Source organism: Rhagoletis pomonella, unplaced genomic scaffold (genome assembly GCF_013731165.1).
Source record: "Rhagoletis pomonella isolate Grant_MI unplaced genomic scaffold, Rhpom_1.0 Rhpom_scaffold_00014, whole genome shotgun sequence".
NCBI lineage: Eukaryota > Metazoa > Arthropoda > Insecta > Diptera > Tephritidae > Rhagoletis > Rhagoletis pomonella.
The window spans coordinates 2,364,382-2,383,577 of NW_023458568.1; the positions used below are offsets into that span (position 1 = coordinate 2,364,382).

Here is a 19,196-nt window from a genome sequence, read left to right on the forward strand (position 1 = left end):
ACTGATTACTAAAACTGCTTTAACTTAAACCCAGGTAGGGGAAATTGTTCAGCTACAGAACTAAATTCATCAGCTGATTTTATGTATTTATGTCAATAATTCACTTATTGAGAGAGGAGAGTATCGCTTTCTTAATGCTGAAAAGCGGATCTGATATATCAAACGTGCTGGAATGAGAGTTAAAATCCTGGCATAAGCAACGGCGTGGGTCGTGCAATTCAAAATTGGTTTTACAAGCTTTCAGAAATATGGGAAAAAAGTGTCTTGATACGCGTGACGGAACATTAAAGCTTACATCAGCCAGAAGAGACGGACTTGAAATTGAGCCTGTCAGTAATTTAACCATACAAATTATACCAAGCATTTCCCTGCGACTGGCAAGTGTAGGAAGGTTAATAAGTTTGAAGCGACTCGTATAAGGTGGAAGACTATATTGAAAATCCCATCGGAAATTTCTTAAAGCAAAAAGTAGGAATTGTTTTTGAATTGATTCTATCTTGTCTGAGTAAATTTGATACCTTGGATTCCAAACCACCGAGCCGTATTCCAGAATCGGCCTAACTAATGTAAACAGGGTTTTAGTGGTATAAGGGTCACTAAATTCTTTTGACCATCGTTTCACAAATGCAAGTACACCTTTAGCCTTCTTGACTGTCCCATTAATGTGAAGATTAAAATTAAGCTTAGGATCCATTGTGATACCAAGGTCCACAAAATTGTATACCTGTTCCAGGTTATGGTTACCTATTATATATAAGAAACTGGCAGAACAGCTCTTCGCGAGAAGCACATTACTTTACATTTCTTAAGATTTAGAGGCATAAGATTTACTTTACACCAGTAAGCCATGCTGTTTAAGTCTGATTGTAGCAAAGACCTTTCTTCAATTGAAACGTACGATTTATAAAGTTTTACATCATCTGCATACATTACAATTTTGGAGAATTTTATATCTGTAGAAATATCGTTTATAAAAAGCGAGAACAGAATCGGGCCTAGGTGGCTACCCTGAGGGACTCCTGAAGTAACATCAATGACGTCAGAGATAGTATTTTTAAACAATACCCTTTGTGATCTATCATAGAGGTATGAAGAGATCCAACGTAGAAAATTAGGTGGAAGACCAAGAAGATCAAGTTTATAGATGAGCAACGAGGGGCACACTTTGTCAAATGCTTTACTGAAATCAGTATATATAACATCAACAGTTTTGCTCTCACTAAATGCTTTTGAGATATAGGATGTTAATTCAAGTAAATTTGTAGAAGTTGATTTGCCCTTGCAAAATCCATGTTGACTGTATGAAATGCTTGAAGTGATAGAATGCGTCAACCGATTTGTTATAATTGCTTCAAATAATTTAGGAATTGCAGAAAGCTTAGCTATGCCCCGGTAGTTCTCCACCGAAGACCTGCTACCGCTTTTATGTAAGGGGGTTATGAACGATTCCTTCCATACAGTTGGAAAAACGCCCTCTTTAAGAGACAAATTAAATAAGGCTGTTAACGGCTCATAGAGATAATCAGCACAATTTCTAACGGCCGCACTCAGAAACGTTCATTAAATTAGCTCTAACGGGCACTTAACTAATGGTCGTTAAATCTGTTAATTAATGTTTCCTCTCAGAGTCATTTTTTAATGATTCATTAGTTAATGAAAACTTTAAGGGCTTGTCAATTTCTTCCCTCTTTTTCTTTAGCAACACTCACTTCAAATTGAAAAAAAATTAAATATTTGAAGTTAGATTATATTGTGCTTTCATACGAAATACGTATTTCATTGTTTTTCTATCAGCACCAAGGCAAGAAAGCATACATAATATAATAATTATATTATAATGGTAAGTATCGGTGTAGAAGTAAAGCAAGATCGTAGTTTAGGCCTTCCTCCTATTAATTTGTACTCGCTGCATTCATTTTTAACCAGATCACCAGTGTTAAGTGTGTATAGATCGCGCTTCCTTATAAACTCCAATGATGCGAGGTTAGCGAAATTCTTAAAAATCCCTGGCGCTGTACGGACTCCATAGAAAAAACTTGGTTCTTTGTATTGTGTGATTGATTCCGAGTTTCTTTTGTAATAATTTAACAATGCATAGTTTACATATGAATGAATATATGTGTTTTAGAATTAATATGGTTTATATTAAGTCCTGGACGTGTCTCGGCTTATTTATGACCACTTTTATGTCCATTGCTGCACTACTTAGTACCCAGCCTGCAAAGAAAAGTCCGTGCTGAGAGATAGTATTGGGCAACGCTCTCCAGAATAGTGCAGGCAATCAATTATTAGCTAGCACAATTGTGATGAGAAGCGTTTTTGTCTATTTTGAGAGTGGCTCACACTCGAAGATGTGATCTGGTCAGTTAGGGCTACCAGAAGTGTGGTGGGTTTTGTACATCCCCAAAGAATTGTATGTAATAACTCTTCGAAACACATTTGAAAACTGCAATACAGTCGTTTTAGGAATGCGATTTTGCAAGTCAAGCTACAATGCAATTGTTTCTTGGAAGCGACAAGTTAAAAGGTTCTTGCACAAACTATAGTAAAGCTAAAGCTTGTCCATGTTACCACATTCAAGAACTGCAATACCTGCTCTTAATTCACCCAGGAAATTTCTATGTACGTATACAAATGTTTGTTTTAATTTAGGAAGAAGCAAAAGTAAATCGAAAGCGTGTATCAAATTTCACTGCCGATGAAAAGGCTATATTAGGGCAACTAATAAAGAAGCGGCCTATTATAGAATCGAAGCATACGGATGGAAAATCAATTTTGAGAAAGAAAGAAGCTTGGGATTTGCTTACGAATGAGTTCAATTCAAATTCGAATGTCTACAAGGTAAAATTATATGCGTTTTAAGGCGGGTTGTATGGAACGAATGGAACAGATTCGGATTCTAGATAAATTTCTAAGAAAAAATTCCATTAGAGCATAGCTCTGGATTTCGAGCCCGCCAAACTTGAAAAAGCTATCTTCAATTAATGCTACGTTAAGACATAAGTAAGTATTAAAAATATGACCTTCATAACACTCCCGCTAATATTAAGTGTAGACATTAACTTAGTATTAATTAAAGATAGGTTATTTTAAAATTTTGGGGGGCTCAAAATTTGGAGCTATAATGAAATTTTTTCTTTGGTATTTAATGTAGAATACGAATGTGCTAGGAACGATGTCGAAAAAATACCCGACCTAATGCATTTATTCAATTTATTATACGCCTTAAGGTAGCGTCAAACAGATGCGGTAAAAAATTTTACGATATGCGATCAATACAAACCACTGCGGTATAGCACCGCAGTGTGTCGTATCTCACCTGTTTGAGAGCGTTTGCTTTTTATCGTTATCGCAAAAAATACGATATCGTATCGCACCGGTATTATCGCATCTGCTTGAGGCCACCTTTAGCATTTCGTGTTTCCATATTGTTTATTTCAGCGTGAGACGGTTACATTAAGGAGGGCGTGGGAAAATATGAAGGCAGTCGCACGAAAGTCTCGGGCAGTAGAAAGGGGTAATTTATTTCGAACGGGCGGTGGGCCACCGGTGCCATCAACATCACGGCAAGTAGAAGCAATAGTGGACATGGTGGAAGAGGTATGTATCCTTACAGCGCTCTTACACGATATTTATTTGCTTATCGTTATCTTAATATAGAAAGGCCCTATCTCTCATCGTCGCTGAAATACAAAAAAAAAATCGTAACTAGCTAAAAATCCTAAATTCACCTATTGATTGATTTTGAGCATTATGTGAAATAGAGCCTTTCTATATTAAAGTAACGATATACATATATGTAAATGCTACTTTACTTACGAGTACATACAAAAAAAAAAAACGTTTACATATCGATGGTCCTGTGCAATAACGACACAAATTAAAATTCGAAAAATAAAAACTGTTACTACTGTTAAGTGATTATTGTCTCTAATCCTTGTCTAATCCATTACCATCCCTTACTAAAGTAAGCAGTAAGGATTGTTAAAGTAAGTACAAAAGATGAGACATGGATTCGACAAGGATTAAATACATGAGTCACTTAACAGTAGTAACAGTTTTTATATTTTTTTGAATTTTGAATTGTGTCGTTGTTGTACAGGACCATCGATATGTAAATACATTCATATCGTATAAGTGCGCTGTTAGGGACTTAACTATTATCTTCATACTGTCTTGTCGTCATAAAATTTAATTATTAGGCTGCTCCCGCAATGATTTGCGAAATCTCCAACAACTTTGACAGCGATGGGGCAATTTTGCTAAACATGGAAAATAGCCAATCTAGCTCCATTGAGTTTTTAGGTATGTCCTTTAAGATATAAGGCAAATCACTTTTTAACCAACATTTTTTAGATATGATCACGGAAGCAAATGAGGAATCCGACGTAAACTTCAAAGCCATAAGCATAAATGATGAAGGTGAACCAAATGTTGCAGGTACTGTACCTTTAAAATACGAAAGAAGTCATCTACGATATACTAAAATTCTTTTCGCTGCTTTTTAACTACATAGTACACAGTAATGAAACTGGCCACCAACAAAAAGTGGAAAAGGAGCAAGTACGCAGACCAAACGACTACGTTCGGCGGGAGGCAGCATTACGGGTAAGGTACCTAGAGAAGAGAGAGAAGCTTAAGCTTGAATTAGTCAAAACACAGGTATATAATAACTATGCATTGGTAAAGCTAAATATTTGTATATGCATATTTTCTTTTACGGTTGGAAGTTGAGCAAATAAAAAAAAGAGCAGCCTTGTTGGAAGAGCAAAAAAACCAAGTATTACTACAAAAGGCTAAAATAGATTTTGAAGAGGCAAAAAAAAATCTTTCAATAAATTAAAGACATAGTTAATATTTCAACATCTAAAGACTTTTATTTGTAGCAAAAGATCTTAGGAAAAAAATCTGTCTACCAGAGATTGACGCGCAATAAAACCGTTGCTGTTGGAGTTTTCATTGATTGGTGAGGCTTCGACATTAAAAGTTTCGATGTTATCAGAGCTGACTGGTAGCAAGTCATCTACTAAGATGGAAATGTTATGCAATGCTGCACATGCGCATATAACAGCTACAACGGTCTCCAGCTTAATACCCATTCCAACGTGAAGGCAGGGGAATCTTCGCTTCCAAACTCCAAAACATCTTTCCACAGTGTTTCTTGTTTTAATGTGGCTTTTATTGTACTCCTTTTGTGGAGTTGAGCTTGGTGATAAAAACGGAGTTAAAAGCAAATTACTGACAGCATATCCACTGTCACCTAAGAGTATTCCTTTTAATTCCCCGCTATTGAATCTTTGCTTAACCGAACTGCTGTTATATATAAAGCTATCGTGCGTACTCCCAGGCCAACGAACTACTAAATCAAAAAATTCCAAGTTTGGACCAGTGACTGCTTGTACATTGATAGAGAACCACCCTTTCCTATTTCTGTATACCTCAGCAGATAATCCTCCTGGGCTTCTTATTTTAATATGTGTGCAATCTACGCACGCAATTACTCCAGGAAAATGAGCCAATTCATAAAACTGTTGCCTACAAATAAAAATGTGCAACAATAATTAAGCATTTTTATACATAGTATGTAAAAATACTTATTATGTATTAACGAAATTCAGAATACAAAATATGGCCCTACTTTACTCTATTAAATTTTTCTGCAGTAGATGGAAATTTAACGAGGTCTTTGGTTTTTCGCGCTATTGAAGTAGAGACTTGAAAAATTATTCGCGAAACTGACTGTTGACATATGTTCATCACATCTCCATCCAGTTTCTGTAATTGAAATGGATAGTCATATGTTATCGTTCATTAGATCCAAAAGTTGAGGCATTGGAAATTCACACGTTTATTTCCATATGTATGTTGGTATAACTTATTAAAGAACGTCGAAGTTCCAAGATAAATAATAATTTGTATAATTTGTATAATTTACTTAATTTTTTTAATTTATTTATATATGATATGCTAAAAATATATGTATGTATATGTACATATGTATATAGTTTCAGCTGTTTCTTGAAATAGTTATATGCATACATCCATCCTTGGAAAATAATACATATAATATGGGGACAGATTCAAATGTTATCTTCTCGTAAATAATTGTATCAATACCAACCTGAAAACTGCCAGTGGCATAATATCGAAGTGTTACCAATAACATTATTTCCGGGTGAAATGGTAATCCTCTTCTGGTTGGCTTATCCAACTCAGAAGACACCAAAGGCAAAATAACATTCTTAATAGTTTCAGGCGTAAATCTATATCGTGCATGGAATTCCCGATTTGAGTACTTCGTGAAAGGATCAGAATAATCTCGAAGATAGCGCCTCAATCCCACTTCCCTGTGCCTTCTTACATAATCCGCAAAGTCCATGAAGTCTTCTAGATCGGACATTTTTCCACTATTTTAAAAATCTAACACAAATTCAAACGAAAATAATAAAATAATAAACAAAAGATTGTCAAAATCTCTCGTTAAAAAGTTAAGTGAAGGTTTTTCTTTACTCAACTTTAATGTTCATTAAATGCCGTTAATGAAACATTACCTGACTCTGAGAGGGAATTTTTTCAAATCGTTACTGAGGGACACCTTAAGTAATCATTAAACGACTCTGAGTGCGGCTGTAAGAAAACAAGTGGGGATCTGGTCAGGACCATAACTAAAAGACTGCTTTAAGGACGTCAGGTAAACTAAAACATCATCGGGAGATATTATAGGGTTATGTATTGAGTTAATTGGACTTAGTTTAAAAGGATAGTCAAAGTATGCTTGTGAGTTAGTGGAATAATTGGATTTAAAAAACTGAGCGAACATGTTAGAAATTGTTTGATTATCACCAGAGACGGTATTTTGATACTTCATGGCGGAAGGAAACCCACGTACATTTCGCTTGGAGTTTACGAAATCATAAAATGAATTGGGGTTATATATTATACGTCGTTTGATTTTACACAAGTAATCTTTATAACACTTTTTGTTTAATTCAAAGAACTTGTGACGCAAAAGTGAGTATTTTACATAGTATGAGTGTAAGCCGGTTTTTTTGTGTAATCTAAAATAACGTGACTTTCTGTTTTTCAAGTTTCTCAGTTCTTTAGTGAACCATAACTGTGTTTGTTCTACAGGAACACACATGCGTTTAGGCACATACTTTTCAAATAATCTATGTACAGTAAAATTAAAATGTGCAACGCTTTGCTCAACTTTTTCTTTGTATATAGGCCACGACAATTTAGACAATTCTTTATTCAGTTTTTTAAAGCGTATATTTGGCTCGTATGTTTGGACATCGCAATTTTGACCATCGTTTATAATTTCGTAAGATATCTCAATAGCAGGGTGGTAGACATCTTCGGGCAAAACTAGTGGGTCACATTTATTTACAGCCGAATTAGATGCATCATCAACATAAACAAGATCTAATACTTTGCCAAACTTGTTGCGAAGTACATTAACTTGATTCAGGCAGAGTTCAGCCATCTCCTCTAAAAATTCGTTGTTGCACGCGCTAGACGAGAGAGGTACAATATCATTGTCAATGATGTTCCATGATACATTTGGTAAATTAAAGTCACCCAACAAAATCAATGAATCAGAAGGTTTAATCATTGAATTAATTGATTTCAGTAAAGATACATGTTGTGAATACACTGATAAGTCAGATCGGGGAGGAATATAGCATAGAGCTAAGTAAGTAAACCCCCTTCCAACCTGAACACGAATGCATTTGAATTCTGCAGATTCGATGTGTGGAAGACTAACTTCTTCAGATGGTATTGAAGAGTCTACGGCAAAGAGTACGCCACCGCCGACTCTGTCCTCCCGATCTTTTCTGTAGATATGATAATTATTTGAAAGAATCTCTGAATTAAAAGTGTGAGGTATGAGCCAAGTTTCAGTCAAAGAAATTATATTATAATTGCATTCAAGGCCATTAAGATATAAATTCGTTAATTTAGTATTTATGCCTCTTAAGTTTTGATAATAAATACTTAAAGCAGATTTAGTAATCTCAAAATTATTGAGATTTTAGAAATTTTTATATTTTCCAAAATTTTGAGAATCTTATTTATCCTAAAATCCATCCTAAAATGTAAAAATGTGAAACATCACAAATTGTCGAAAAATTCTTATGTTCATGGTACTTGTGTGTAAAAAATATAAAATTCTTAGAATTCTAAAAGATATTGACATTTTTGAAAAATTTCAAAATTATTCCACTTTTCGGAGCTATTCCGAAATTTTGTTCGATAATTTTAAATTTTTTGAAAATTTTAAAACATCAACGTCCAAACATTTTTGAATCTTCAAGAATTACCAAAATTTTTTAAACTTTCAAAAACGACGAAAACTTTTAATTTCATTTGATCAATTTTGTATATTCGACACTTTTACTTAGAAAAAATTTGTTAGAATTCCTACAATTCTCAAAATTTTTGAAAAATAAAAAAATTCTAGAAATCTAGTATTCCTCATTATATTGAATTATTGTGATTTACTAAAATTTCTCGAATTCACAAAGTTTTGAAAGTTTAGAAAATTTTGGAAATTCCACTCTAGTTATTTAAAATGGGAAACTTCAAGAAATTCAAAACTATCGAAACTCTAAAAATTTTAAATTGCGGTGATTTTTAAATTTATCTACACGATATATGTTGAAAAATTTTCAATACCATCTGAAGAAGTTAGTCTTCCACACATTGAATCTGCAGAATTCAAATGCAATCGTATAGAGGTTGGAAGGGGGTTTACCTACTTATCTCTATGCTATATTCCTCCCCGATCTGACTCATCAGAATACATAAAAGACACAGTGGTTTTAGTACGGTGAAATCAAAGGTCGTTTTATTTGTAGTTATCTGTGCGTTTAAATATTTTCATATGGAAAGATAGCCGTAACTTATGTATGTGTTTGTGTGCTCTTACATCAAGTGACAAAACGCGGATTAGGGTGGTGCAATATATTTAGGTCGCGGACCTAAACATACCGGCCCCCTTAAGCAAGCTGAGAAAAAAAAGGAGTCGCGTCTCAACCGTCACACGCACGTGAGGAAAGTTTTAAGGACTAACTATAATATGCAGAGCGGATTTTGTACTGCGCGGGTCTGCTTATTCGCCAACGCTTTCGTCGCGACCGACTCATCTGAGGCTGTGGAGAAAAGGACATTGTTAATTGAAACAGACGTGGTTTGGAATTTTAATGCACTTTTTTTATTTAAATTTTAAGGTCTGTGTGTGTGATGAGTGTGTGTGTATGTGTGGTTTGGTTTTCTTAATCTCTACTTTTATGGTTGGCAGGCTCCCCAAACAACCAGACCGTATATGGTCGCCTGGACCAGGAGACCACCCACGGTGGATGGGGGGGGTCCCGCTCACCATCATCTGCGCATGAAAATCGAGGCCCAGTGTGAGTCGTATTGGTGACGCGCGAAAGAATTGCGGATCCGCCAAGCGCATGAACTGGAAAGGCTCCGCGACCTTAGGGTCCACGTTCGACGGTGGACTCATACGTATGTGGTGGTCCAGCACGTCCGCTTGCGTCGTAGTCCGGTCGGAGTTGCCGTATCTTCCTCGCATGGCGATCGTGCAACGCTGAAGTCGTCCGGACCCATTGCGTTCCAGCTGGAGATCTCTCACTAGTTCCGAATCAACCAACGAGTTCGGTGCGCAAGGGTCAATCATTGCGCGGACCAAATGAAGGCGGCCCCTTGCTTCAATCCTCACTATTGCGGTCGGCGCGATGGGTATAAGCGCACGAATAATTGGCGTTGGTATTGCGCTTTGCGTTAGGCGGCCTGTTCGGAAGCCGGTAGGTGGAACGTGTTGTAGGGCACGATTACCATTTTTGTTCTCGTCGGAGCGGTTTTTGCGGTATGGTGTTGATTTTCGTAGTCTGGACGATCGCTTAGACGAGCGGAAAGGACGAGTTTCCAAGCTGACGCGTCGTTGCTGCTTACGCTGTGATCGTGATGACGGGCGGAAAGGACTTGTTTCCGCGCCGCCGCGTTGTCCCCAGTTGTGTTGTGGGCGCGTTTGCGAGCGAAAAGAACGAGTTTCCGCGTCGCGCCAGTTGTATTGTGCGCGGGTTGGCGAGCGGAAAGGACGAGTTTCTGCGTCGCCCGCGCGTGGTGGTAACTGGTCTAATCGTCTGGGGTGTCAGTTCCCGAGGTGCGCTCTTCTCGCTCATGTGGAAAGAGTCGAACCTCTCAAACTCCGCCAATTCCTCCACTTCGACCTGCTGCGCCCACGACTTCGTCTGCTCCGGAACGTCGATAGAGAGTGCCCCGTCCGAGCTCTCGCCGTCGTTGATCGCGTTCGCTGGTTGCCTTTGGTCTTCGCAGTCAGGGGGTTGGAGCGAGGTGTGATGCTTTTCGCGACATCGGTGGCATCGATCCTTGCTGCTGCACATGTCGAGGCAGTGGAACGGCGAGAGGCAGTTTGGGCAGTATTTATGCAGCAGGACTGCACGCAACCTTGCTTCGACCGCTTTGCCGCGGTAAAGGGGGCATAGTCGAATGCCATGAGCTCCACCGCATAGCCGGCATGGAACAGTAAATTTGTCAGCGCGTTCTTCCGCATGAGCGCGATTGGCCGAGAAACGAGTCATTCTGTAAATGTGTCTCGTAGTTATGCCTGTAGGTGTAAAAAGTTACGTACTATTAGTTTTGGGTTGGGTGGCAAGTGGCGAATATATGTTTTCGTAATTGTAAATATATGCAGATTTGACTCTAAATATAGTATCCGTCTATATATAGTCTCGTGCGAAGGCTTATAAAATTCTACGTGTAGACGTGGTAATATTTTAAATGGGTAGAGCGCGTGACCTTATTCTACTGCGCAGTGGTACTTTTTTTTAACATAATATGCGTATAAATATATAGAATATGAGCATTGAGAGATGTCCCTTTTATATATTTATTTGCTTCACTTGCAAAAATTATAACTATTTCAAATATAATTTTTATTTTATTAATTTTTTTTTATTCGGCGCTAATTAGATGTCACGCAGTGTATACTGGCTGAATAATTCGCCAATATCGTAAAATGTACTAATTATGGCGGTGTGGTGAGTTTAAGTGCTCACTACTTGGCCTGCCACCAGGAAACGAGAAAGAGAAAATTTTCTGATAAAGGTTATGGGCTTGGCTAAACGGTGAGCAAATACACTACCAATGAACCTAAAATTCTATTAAGCACGTCAAGTTGTGGGATATGGGTAGTTTAGTTTAGACACCAATCACAAACAATTTATTAATTAATTAGCGAATATTCCCTTTTGGATAATTAACAGTCGTGATCACATTTGCATGAAAGCTTTGAATACGGACATTTTTAGTCACCACTCATGAAAGGCAGATGGCGCTAATACAAAATGCTGTTTAGGTCTTTAGGTGGAGACTTTTAATTGACACTTGTATTTCGCAGCGCATATTACAATTTCCTGAATGAAAAAAATATCATTCACACATTTTACCACGAGGAGTAACAACTGCAAAACGTGTAAGTATATTTAAGGTGTGACGTATTTCCTTAATACATTGAATTTTGATGGTTTTTTCCAATTTTATTTACATAATTCTTCGCTTTGGGTGCCTATTTCGCTTCTCCGAACCAAGCTCAAGGAATCCCTACACACAAACCAAGCTGGTTAAAAACCCTCAGCGAAGGGAGCCTCTTAGCGCCCTTCATATACCGAGGCATGACTATTTCACATATATGTAAGTGCCAGAGTTGCGCAATTAAGACACATTTTATTGGGCACTTTTGTAGGTATGAAATATGATTTCACATCAAGTTGCTGACGGTATTGGTTGTATTATTAGCACAAAGCTGGTATGCCAAGCGCGAGGGTGGGGTGAATGTAAACCAGCCATATATCATTTGATGGCCACTTGTGCGCTTGAGCTACTGGGTCTATCGGCCCAGAACAAGAATTTTTTTATAGTTGGTCAAAACGATGAAGGCCTTGTGACGGGCTGTCAGCTTCATTTCTAGGATATTACAAATTGTATGTTGGTGTTTTAGGGTCCGGCTGATTAGATTCGCTTCCCAATAGAATATTGGTAAATAACTACGTTTGTAATAGAGAGCGACTATGTTCCACTAGTATATCGCAAATGCCTTCTTTAGTTCTGCGTTTGGATTTATAGCAGATTTCTTGACGAAATCCGACGATGATATTAAAGAAGCTTGTACAAAGTTTAGTTATCATTATTAAGAGGAAATTGAGCCTGCGTTTATGGACGAAATGGTGCAGTTGAAGTACTTCATCTTACAATTAGTCGATACGGGGAAAGATAAAGTCGGACCTGCCGAGAAATCGTATAAATTGATTCACTCATTAATAATAATAATAGATTGGCTTGTGTCGAAATCATTTTTGCTACAGTTTATTGTTATATCTTAGATCAAGAAAGGATGGCCTTGCTAACCACGTTCAACGAATTAGTTTTGCATCACCTTGCGAAGAAAGATTGAGCCAGTCGGAAACCAGATACCGTAACCAGTGAAAATGGCTTTCAATTTCACAGCCTTCATCCCCATCGTCGCTTTGATAAGCGATTCGTTTTTAAGATTTTCCGCAGTATTCCATGTAATCGCGAATGGTCATTGTTGAATATTAATATACCTTCACTCGCATTTCACATATGACACCACAAGAATCGTAACGTCCTGCCAGGTACAGATCTGGACGATCCAACAACGGTGCTGAGCACAGATGCCTTAATTACAGCATCGTTCTCCAAACGCTCTTTGGGGAATTTGTATGCCGTAACAACGGCAACCACGACAGGTAAGTCAACAATTTGAAAATCTGGGTTAGCTTAACAAATAATATGCATAGAGGTAGGCAGGTTGCAATGATCTTGAATTCCAAAAAAACAGAGCTAAATTAGCAACTGCGTATACATAAATACATTCAACAAGGCTCTACTTATCTTGAGAGGTTTCAAGTTTTTTTTTTTATTTAACATGAGTAGATTTGTTCATTATTGAAACGTGTCGCATTTTAAAAGACAGCATGGTAGAAGTAGCTAACATCTCACTACTAAGAGGGTAACTAACTCCATGTTTGTGAAAAAAATTACCTCTATACTTGAAGTTACCGTGATTTAAGATATCATATCTTTTAGGTTTTGATTATTGCATATGCGTCAGCCGCCCAATTCGTCCTTTTTCCCCAAGCTATGCCTGGCCCACAGAAGTGGATGAAAATCTAGTTCATGCTAAAACACATCGCCCCAATCATGGCAGGATGAGCACCACCAGCTCCTACAGCAGCAGCGCTCTTATGATATGACAAACCACAATTGTTGCATCTTTCAAGTATGACCCCAGGGTCAGTGCGGGTAAGTCGTAACTCTTTGTTTCTTACACGACTTGATAGGGAGTTCTTTACTGTACTAATAGCAAGTACTTTATGTGGGCCTTCGAGAAGGCTTACCCAAGAAGGGCTAAACCAAATACTTTGTTGTATTCTTCTTAGACGGGCTTTTTCTATTTAAAGTTTATGCGAATCATAAATTAATGTTAGCATTGCAAATGAGTTTCAATATGCATTTAAATTGCCATTAAATATATTTGAGTTTAACCGCTAATAAATCAATTAAAGGAGCGAAAATATGTGTGTACATCGTAACTTTAGCACCCACCCTAATAAAGTACGACGAAATTTTGTACGCTGATTGTAACGCATTTGAAGGTTGTTACAAAAGCAAGATGCATTTTTAACATTTACTTTACTACTTGACTACATTTGCATTAGCATACTATAAAAAACATACTTCCTGTATGTACATTTGTTTGTTCCCATTGTGCCTAGCTATTTATAGGTGCGTTCGACAAGTCAAAAATTTGTAATAGTTTTACCAAATTTTTACTGGATGGCGTTCGATAACCACGAAAAATTATCTAACACAAAAATTTAGAGAGCAAGCGTTCATTTTGATGCAAGAGAAGCGTTCATTTTGTACTGGCAAAATATTAGTCAGCAAAAATTATCCAACGCGAAAACATATGATCACAAAACATATGGTTGCAATTTCTGTAAACAAACAAAATTGCACTTTCCGAGTTTTGGTATTTATATGCTTTTTGGCTGCCTGCTATGTGACTTTATGATAGCGCCAACTAGTTTTTACTTCTAGAAATGTTCCCTGCGGACATTGAACGTTCACTTTCCTTTTTTCTTCTATGGAGGCAACATGAATTTCAGTTTGTTTACAAATAAAACATAAACAAAGTCAGCTGGTGTGTCTTCTTCTTCCGGTTTTTGCAAGTAATGGCAAATTTCCTGTTCGTTTACTTTTTTGCTTTTTCATCTCTTTGGGAGAGAATTTTCGCTTACTCTCTTGATTTTGATTGTTGGCTGGTGTTGGCTAATTTTTTTTATCGAACGCAACTTATGTATGATGCCATTAGTGTTTATTTGATTTGAATAAAAAGTAAATAAAGATAAAATATAAAGGTAAAAATAAATAATTAAATACACAGCTGAAAAGGGGTCCTGACATTCCCTACTTACATTAGTGTGGAATAGTATAATTTGTGTGTATGGAAAGCACTATAGGGAAATGTATATGTGTACGCAAATGCAGACTCATAAAACCACACTAATAATGGGCAAGTATGCCCGTGGTTTAAAATGAGGCCATATCATAAATATTCAGTGTACTCTTGAAGCTTTCTTGTTTCACTACATCCGGTAGACGAGTGCAGTATTTATTCATTTTGGACCGAGTAATAACCGAATACGACATTTCTCACCTAGAATTTAGAATGCTATGGGTTTTTTTTCTTATATACACTTGTCTATTGCTTAGACTACAAATAAGGATCTTTCTGTGCTGGATTGTTTGCTATTTGAGATGTTGCTTTATGTAGGGTGGAGAGAATTAGAGTAGCTAGGTTTTGTAAAGTGTAATAGAGTTAGGTAAGAAGTTTACAGCGAGGTGGTGCTATTTTCGTTGTAGGGCGGAAGTAGGACCAATTTTGCAATTGGCCTTCTGATTTCTCCCTTAGCTGTTTCGATGTCGACTACTCTTACTCGGTTGTCGGAACCTGGGTGTAGCTTGACTATTCTGCCCAATCTCCATTCGTTTGGTGGCAAGTTTTCTTCTTTACCGACGACCAGGTCCCCTTGTTTTAAGTTGGTTTGTGGATGTTTCCACTTGATGCGTTTCTGCAGCTCGGTGAGGTATTCCAGTTTCCATCTCCTACAAAATGTCTGATGTAGGGCCTTCAGTTTCTGCCATCGATTTACGATCGAGGCAGGATTTTCGTTTACGTCGATTTCGGGTGGGGCAAGAAGATGCCCGCCGACTAGGAAATGACCGGGGGTAAGCGGCTCCAGGTCAGACGGTTCGTTTCAAGAGAGGCTTAGTGGTCGTGAGTTGAGACAAGACTCAATACGGCATAAGAGTGTGCTGAACTCTTCAAAAGTATATTTGTGGTCGGACGCAATCTTTTTAAAGTGGGTTTTGAAACTTTTCACCACTTCCCACAAACCGCCCATGTGAGGGGCTGCAGCGGGTATGAAATGCCACTCTAAGGTTTGATGGCTGTATTTAGTGTGGGTGCTATTGCGTGCCTCAGCTAAAAATTCTTTAAATTCCGCTCGTAAAGATCGTGAAGCTCCGACAAAGTTAGTACCATTGTCGGAGTAAACATTTTTTGGACATCCTCGTCTAGCAACAAATCTTGCGAAAGCGGCTAGAAAGGACGCGGTGCTAAGGTCGCTGGTAGCTTCAAGGTGAATGGCTTTCGTCGAGAAGCAGACGAAAAGACACACGTAGCCTTTTGACATGCGACATCCTCTGCCCTGGTAGGACTTGATGTCGAACGGGCCGGCGAAATCCACCCCCGTGTTTGTGAATGCACGGGAAAATTGTGCGTTCTTTGGGAAGGATTCCCATAAGTTGAGTTTGCGACCGTTTCTTGTGGATCGTGCAGACCTTGCAGTTATGTATGACGGACCGTATCAAGTTTTTCACCCTGGGAATCCAATACTGCGATCGGATGAGTCGCAGCATCAGCTGGTTTTCTCCGTGCACGGAAATTTTATGGATAAACTGGACAAAGAGACGGGACAACCTACAACCATACGGAAGAATGATAGGATGACGTTCATTGTAGGACAGATCGCAAGATGCGCTCAGACGACCACCAGCCCTCAGAATCTCATCTTTGTCGATGAACGGGATAAGAGGCAGGATTTCACTTTTTCCGTCGATGGATTTTCCAGATTTTAACCTTATATATTCTTCGCTGTAATATTGTTTTTGACAAATTGTTATTAAGCGTTGGGTCGTTGTTTTAATTTCCGCTTTAAAGGAAGATTTTGTTTTGGGATTGATTCTTTGATAGAATCTCATAATATAAGATATAACTCTTAAAGCCCGTGACAAATCAGAAAACCGATCGAGAATGTCGTGAAAGTCTTTTGCTTTTGTTGTTGCATGAACATGCACCCTTTTTCCTTCAATGGTTGTGTCATAGTCCGATTCTTGTGCTGGCCATCTCGAATAGTCTTCTTGTAACCAAGAAGGACCCTGCCACCGCAAGGAGTTGTTGACTAGATCACTCGCCGAGAGCTCTCTGCTGGCTAGATCCGCTGGGTTTGAGGCCGAATCCACGTGGCGCCAATTTTTGTTTCCTACCTTGTCTACTAGCTTTGTTATCCTTTGGGCAACAAATGTTGACCACGAACACGGAGGTTTTCGAGTCCAAGCTAAAACTATCGTTAAATCCGTCCACAAATTCACCTTCAAATGAGCAAGGCTAAGGTTTTCAACGACAGTTTCAATTGTTTCGGCCAGTAACACTGCACCACACAACTCCAATCGGGGCAAAGATATTGTTTTGACCGGCGCTACCCTTGTTTTTGCCATAAGTAGGTTGACGAAAACTTTATCCTCAGTCTGAACCCTTAGAAAAACTGTCGCCGCGTATGCCTTTTCCGAAGCATCGCTAAAACCATGTATTTCCACATTATCGGTTTGCGTGAAATATACCCATCTTGGTATGCGGATGTTGTTTAATTCCGCGTAATTATGCGTAAATGCTTGCCAACGATCCCAGGTATTTGGAGATACGGTTTCGTCCCAACCTGTTCCTTCTAACCAAATATTCTGCATAATGATCTTGGCGACGATTATAACCGGTGCAAGCCAACCCAGTGGATCGAACAGTTTGGCGATGGCTGAAAGTATTGCCCTCTTTGTAGTAATGCTATTATTTTCAATTGATTTCGCTATAAAGTAGAAGTAATCGGAATGGGCGTTCCATCTGATGCCCAAAGCCTTTACTGCACTGGTATCTTCAAACTCTAAGAAATCTTCACTAAGTAAATGACCCTTTGGTATTCCTTGAAGTATTTTGCTAGAGTTTGAAGTCCATTTTCGTAATGGAAACCCGGCTGAATTTAGCACCTGTGATATCTCTTCTCGAGCTCTTATCGCAGCTTCGACGCTATGTCCCCCGGCGAGTACGTCGTCAACATACATACATTTCCGCAAAATGTCAGATGCGATTGGATGAGAGCTCTCCACATCATCAGCAAGCTGGTGTAATGTCCTTATCGCAAGGTAAGGAGCACAGTTTATGCCAAAAGTCACGGTTTTTAATTCGTACAAACTGATCGCATCTTTTGGGCAACTACGAAAAACTATTCGCTGATATTTTGTTTGATTTTGATTTACCCAAATTTGTCGATACATCTTTTCTATATCGCTGTTGAATACGTATTTGTACAGTCTCCAACGTAGTATAAGAATGGGTAAATCGGCCTGAAGTACTGGGCCTGGAAGAAGGACATCATTCAAACTCATGCCATTAGCGGTTGGGCATGATGCGTTGAATACAACCCTGACCTTTGTAGTGGTGCTTTCTTCCTTTAAAACGGCGTGGTGAGGTAAAAAATAGCAGTCCGTTGAATCTGGTGAAATGTTTTTATTAATTCTTGACATATGTGCTAGTGTCTCGTATTCAGATACAACCCGGTTGTACTCTGTTTGAAGGACAGGCTTTTTCGCTAGTCGCGTCTCGTTCCGGTAGAACTGAGAGCATGCACTTTTAAGCGAAGGTCCTAAGCACACATTTTTCGGAAAATCCCGTTTAAAAGATAGATACACAATGTATTTTCCATCTGTATTTCGTGTCGTGGTTGCTTTGAAGAGCTCTTCGCAGTATTTATCATCTTCGTTGATGCCTTTTTTCTTTGGGACATCCTCCAGCTCCCAAAATGCAGCTAGCTGCTTGTCCAACGTGACTTCGTTAAAATACGATACGATATTGTTGGTTGAACTGACTGAATCCGCGCGACCAGTCAGTATCCAACTGAACACGGTCTCTTGCGCGAGAAGCGTATTTAATTCGTTCGTCCTCATTCCGCTTAAAATTATTTGCGGGTAAATATCTCCTCCTAAGACAAGGTCAACTGGCTCATTGACGAAAAATCTTTTGTCCGCCAAGACCAAGTCTGGGAACGATTGCCGCGGCATTGCGCTTATCTGACAAGTCGGAAGATCCCCGGTAAATTGCGGTAAAACCAGCACGATTGCTTCTATATTAATTAACGGGTCTGTGGGTGACCGAAGTTGAATAGCACTCGCTTCTTTTACCTGCGAAGATACAGAGTTATTGATGCCCGAAACTTGGGCATGCAAGCGTTTTGATGGGAGGTTGATTCTCCGTTTGAGTCTCTCAGTAATGAACGAGCACTCAGAACCAGAATATATGAGCGCTCTAGCCGAAAAATGTATACCATTATAGTGTATGTTTACGCGTGCTGTTCTTAACAAAACTCCTTTACTTGTATTTGCGTAACAAGAATTTACATTTGCAATCGATTTGATGTTTCCTTTTTCAGATTTGCTTCTTGATTGAGCCTGGTTTGGAGTAGATTCTACGTTACCCGATGGATCAGTTGTTGCTTTTGGCATATGGCATATGGAGCAACTTGTGATGTCTCGAATGACAAGTGCTGCAGTTAAATGAGCTGGTACATCTTGAGACTGTGTGCCCAGCAGATAGACAATTCAAGCAACTGCGAATGCTCTTCACGTAATCTACTCGCTCCGTCGGCTTTAGACGCAAAAATCTGTCGCACTTTGATAGCTTGTGTGCATTGCTGTTGCAAATTTTACATGTTGCCTTTGCTACACTGGCTTGAAAGGCGCCAAGCTTTTTT

At 38.6% G+C, this 19,196-nt stretch overlaps 3 protein-coding genes across 8 annotated transcripts in view; 2 read left to right on the forward strand and 1 right to left on the reverse strand.

The window, feature by feature from the left end:
* LOC118749170 overlaps positions 1-4,863 on the forward strand; it is an 8,951-nt gene extending 4,088 nt beyond the window's left edge. For 2 of the 4 annotated variants that reach the window (XM_036483946.1, XM_036483943.1), the window contains exons 2-6: positions 3,442-3,600; positions 4,203-4,305; positions 4,357-4,440; positions 4,517-4,662; positions 4,724-4,863. In XM_036483946.1, coding sequence (XP_036339839.1) covers positions 3,478-3,600; positions 4,203-4,305; positions 4,357-4,440; positions 4,517-4,662; positions 4,724-4,843 — 576 coding nt within the window. In that variant the 5' untranslated portion in view covers positions 3,442-3,477 and the 3' untranslated portion in view covers positions 4,844-4,863. Of the gene's footprint in view, positions 1-2,493; positions 2,842-3,441; positions 3,601-4,202; positions 4,306-4,356; positions 4,441-4,516; positions 4,663-4,723 lie in introns of those variants that run through there. The other 2 variants (XM_036483945.1, XM_036483944.1) reach the window with 2 other exon arrangements.
* Positions 1-19,196, forward strand: part of LOC118749167 (UDP-glucose 4-epimerase) — a 519,161-nt gene that overhangs the window by 181,236 nt on the left and 318,729 nt on the right. The window lies entirely within an intron of this gene.
* Positions 4,852-5,821, reverse strand: LOC118749169 (putative nuclease HARBI1). The gene is made up of 2 exons (XM_036483942.1): positions 5,639-5,821; positions 4,852-5,535 (listed from the first exon to the last, which is right to left on the reverse strand). Exons 1-2 carry the CDS (start codon positions 5,755-5,757, stop codon positions 4,896-4,898), a joined length of 759 nt encoding a protein of 252 aa, XP_036339835.1. The 5' UTR covers positions 5,758-5,821; the 3' UTR covers positions 4,852-4,895.

What these genes read in the sequence shown, in the direction of transcription:
- LOC118749169 (XM_036483942.1), bottom strand. Translation starts at nt 5,757, where the DNA reads ATGAACATATGTCAACAGTCAGTTTCGCGAATAATTTTTCAAGTCTCT. An exon ending in GAAAAATTTAATAGAGTAAA is followed by an intron (nt 5,536 to 5,638) that starts GTAGGGCCATAT and finishes TTTTATTTGTAG; the next exon opens with GCAACAGTTTTATGAATTGG.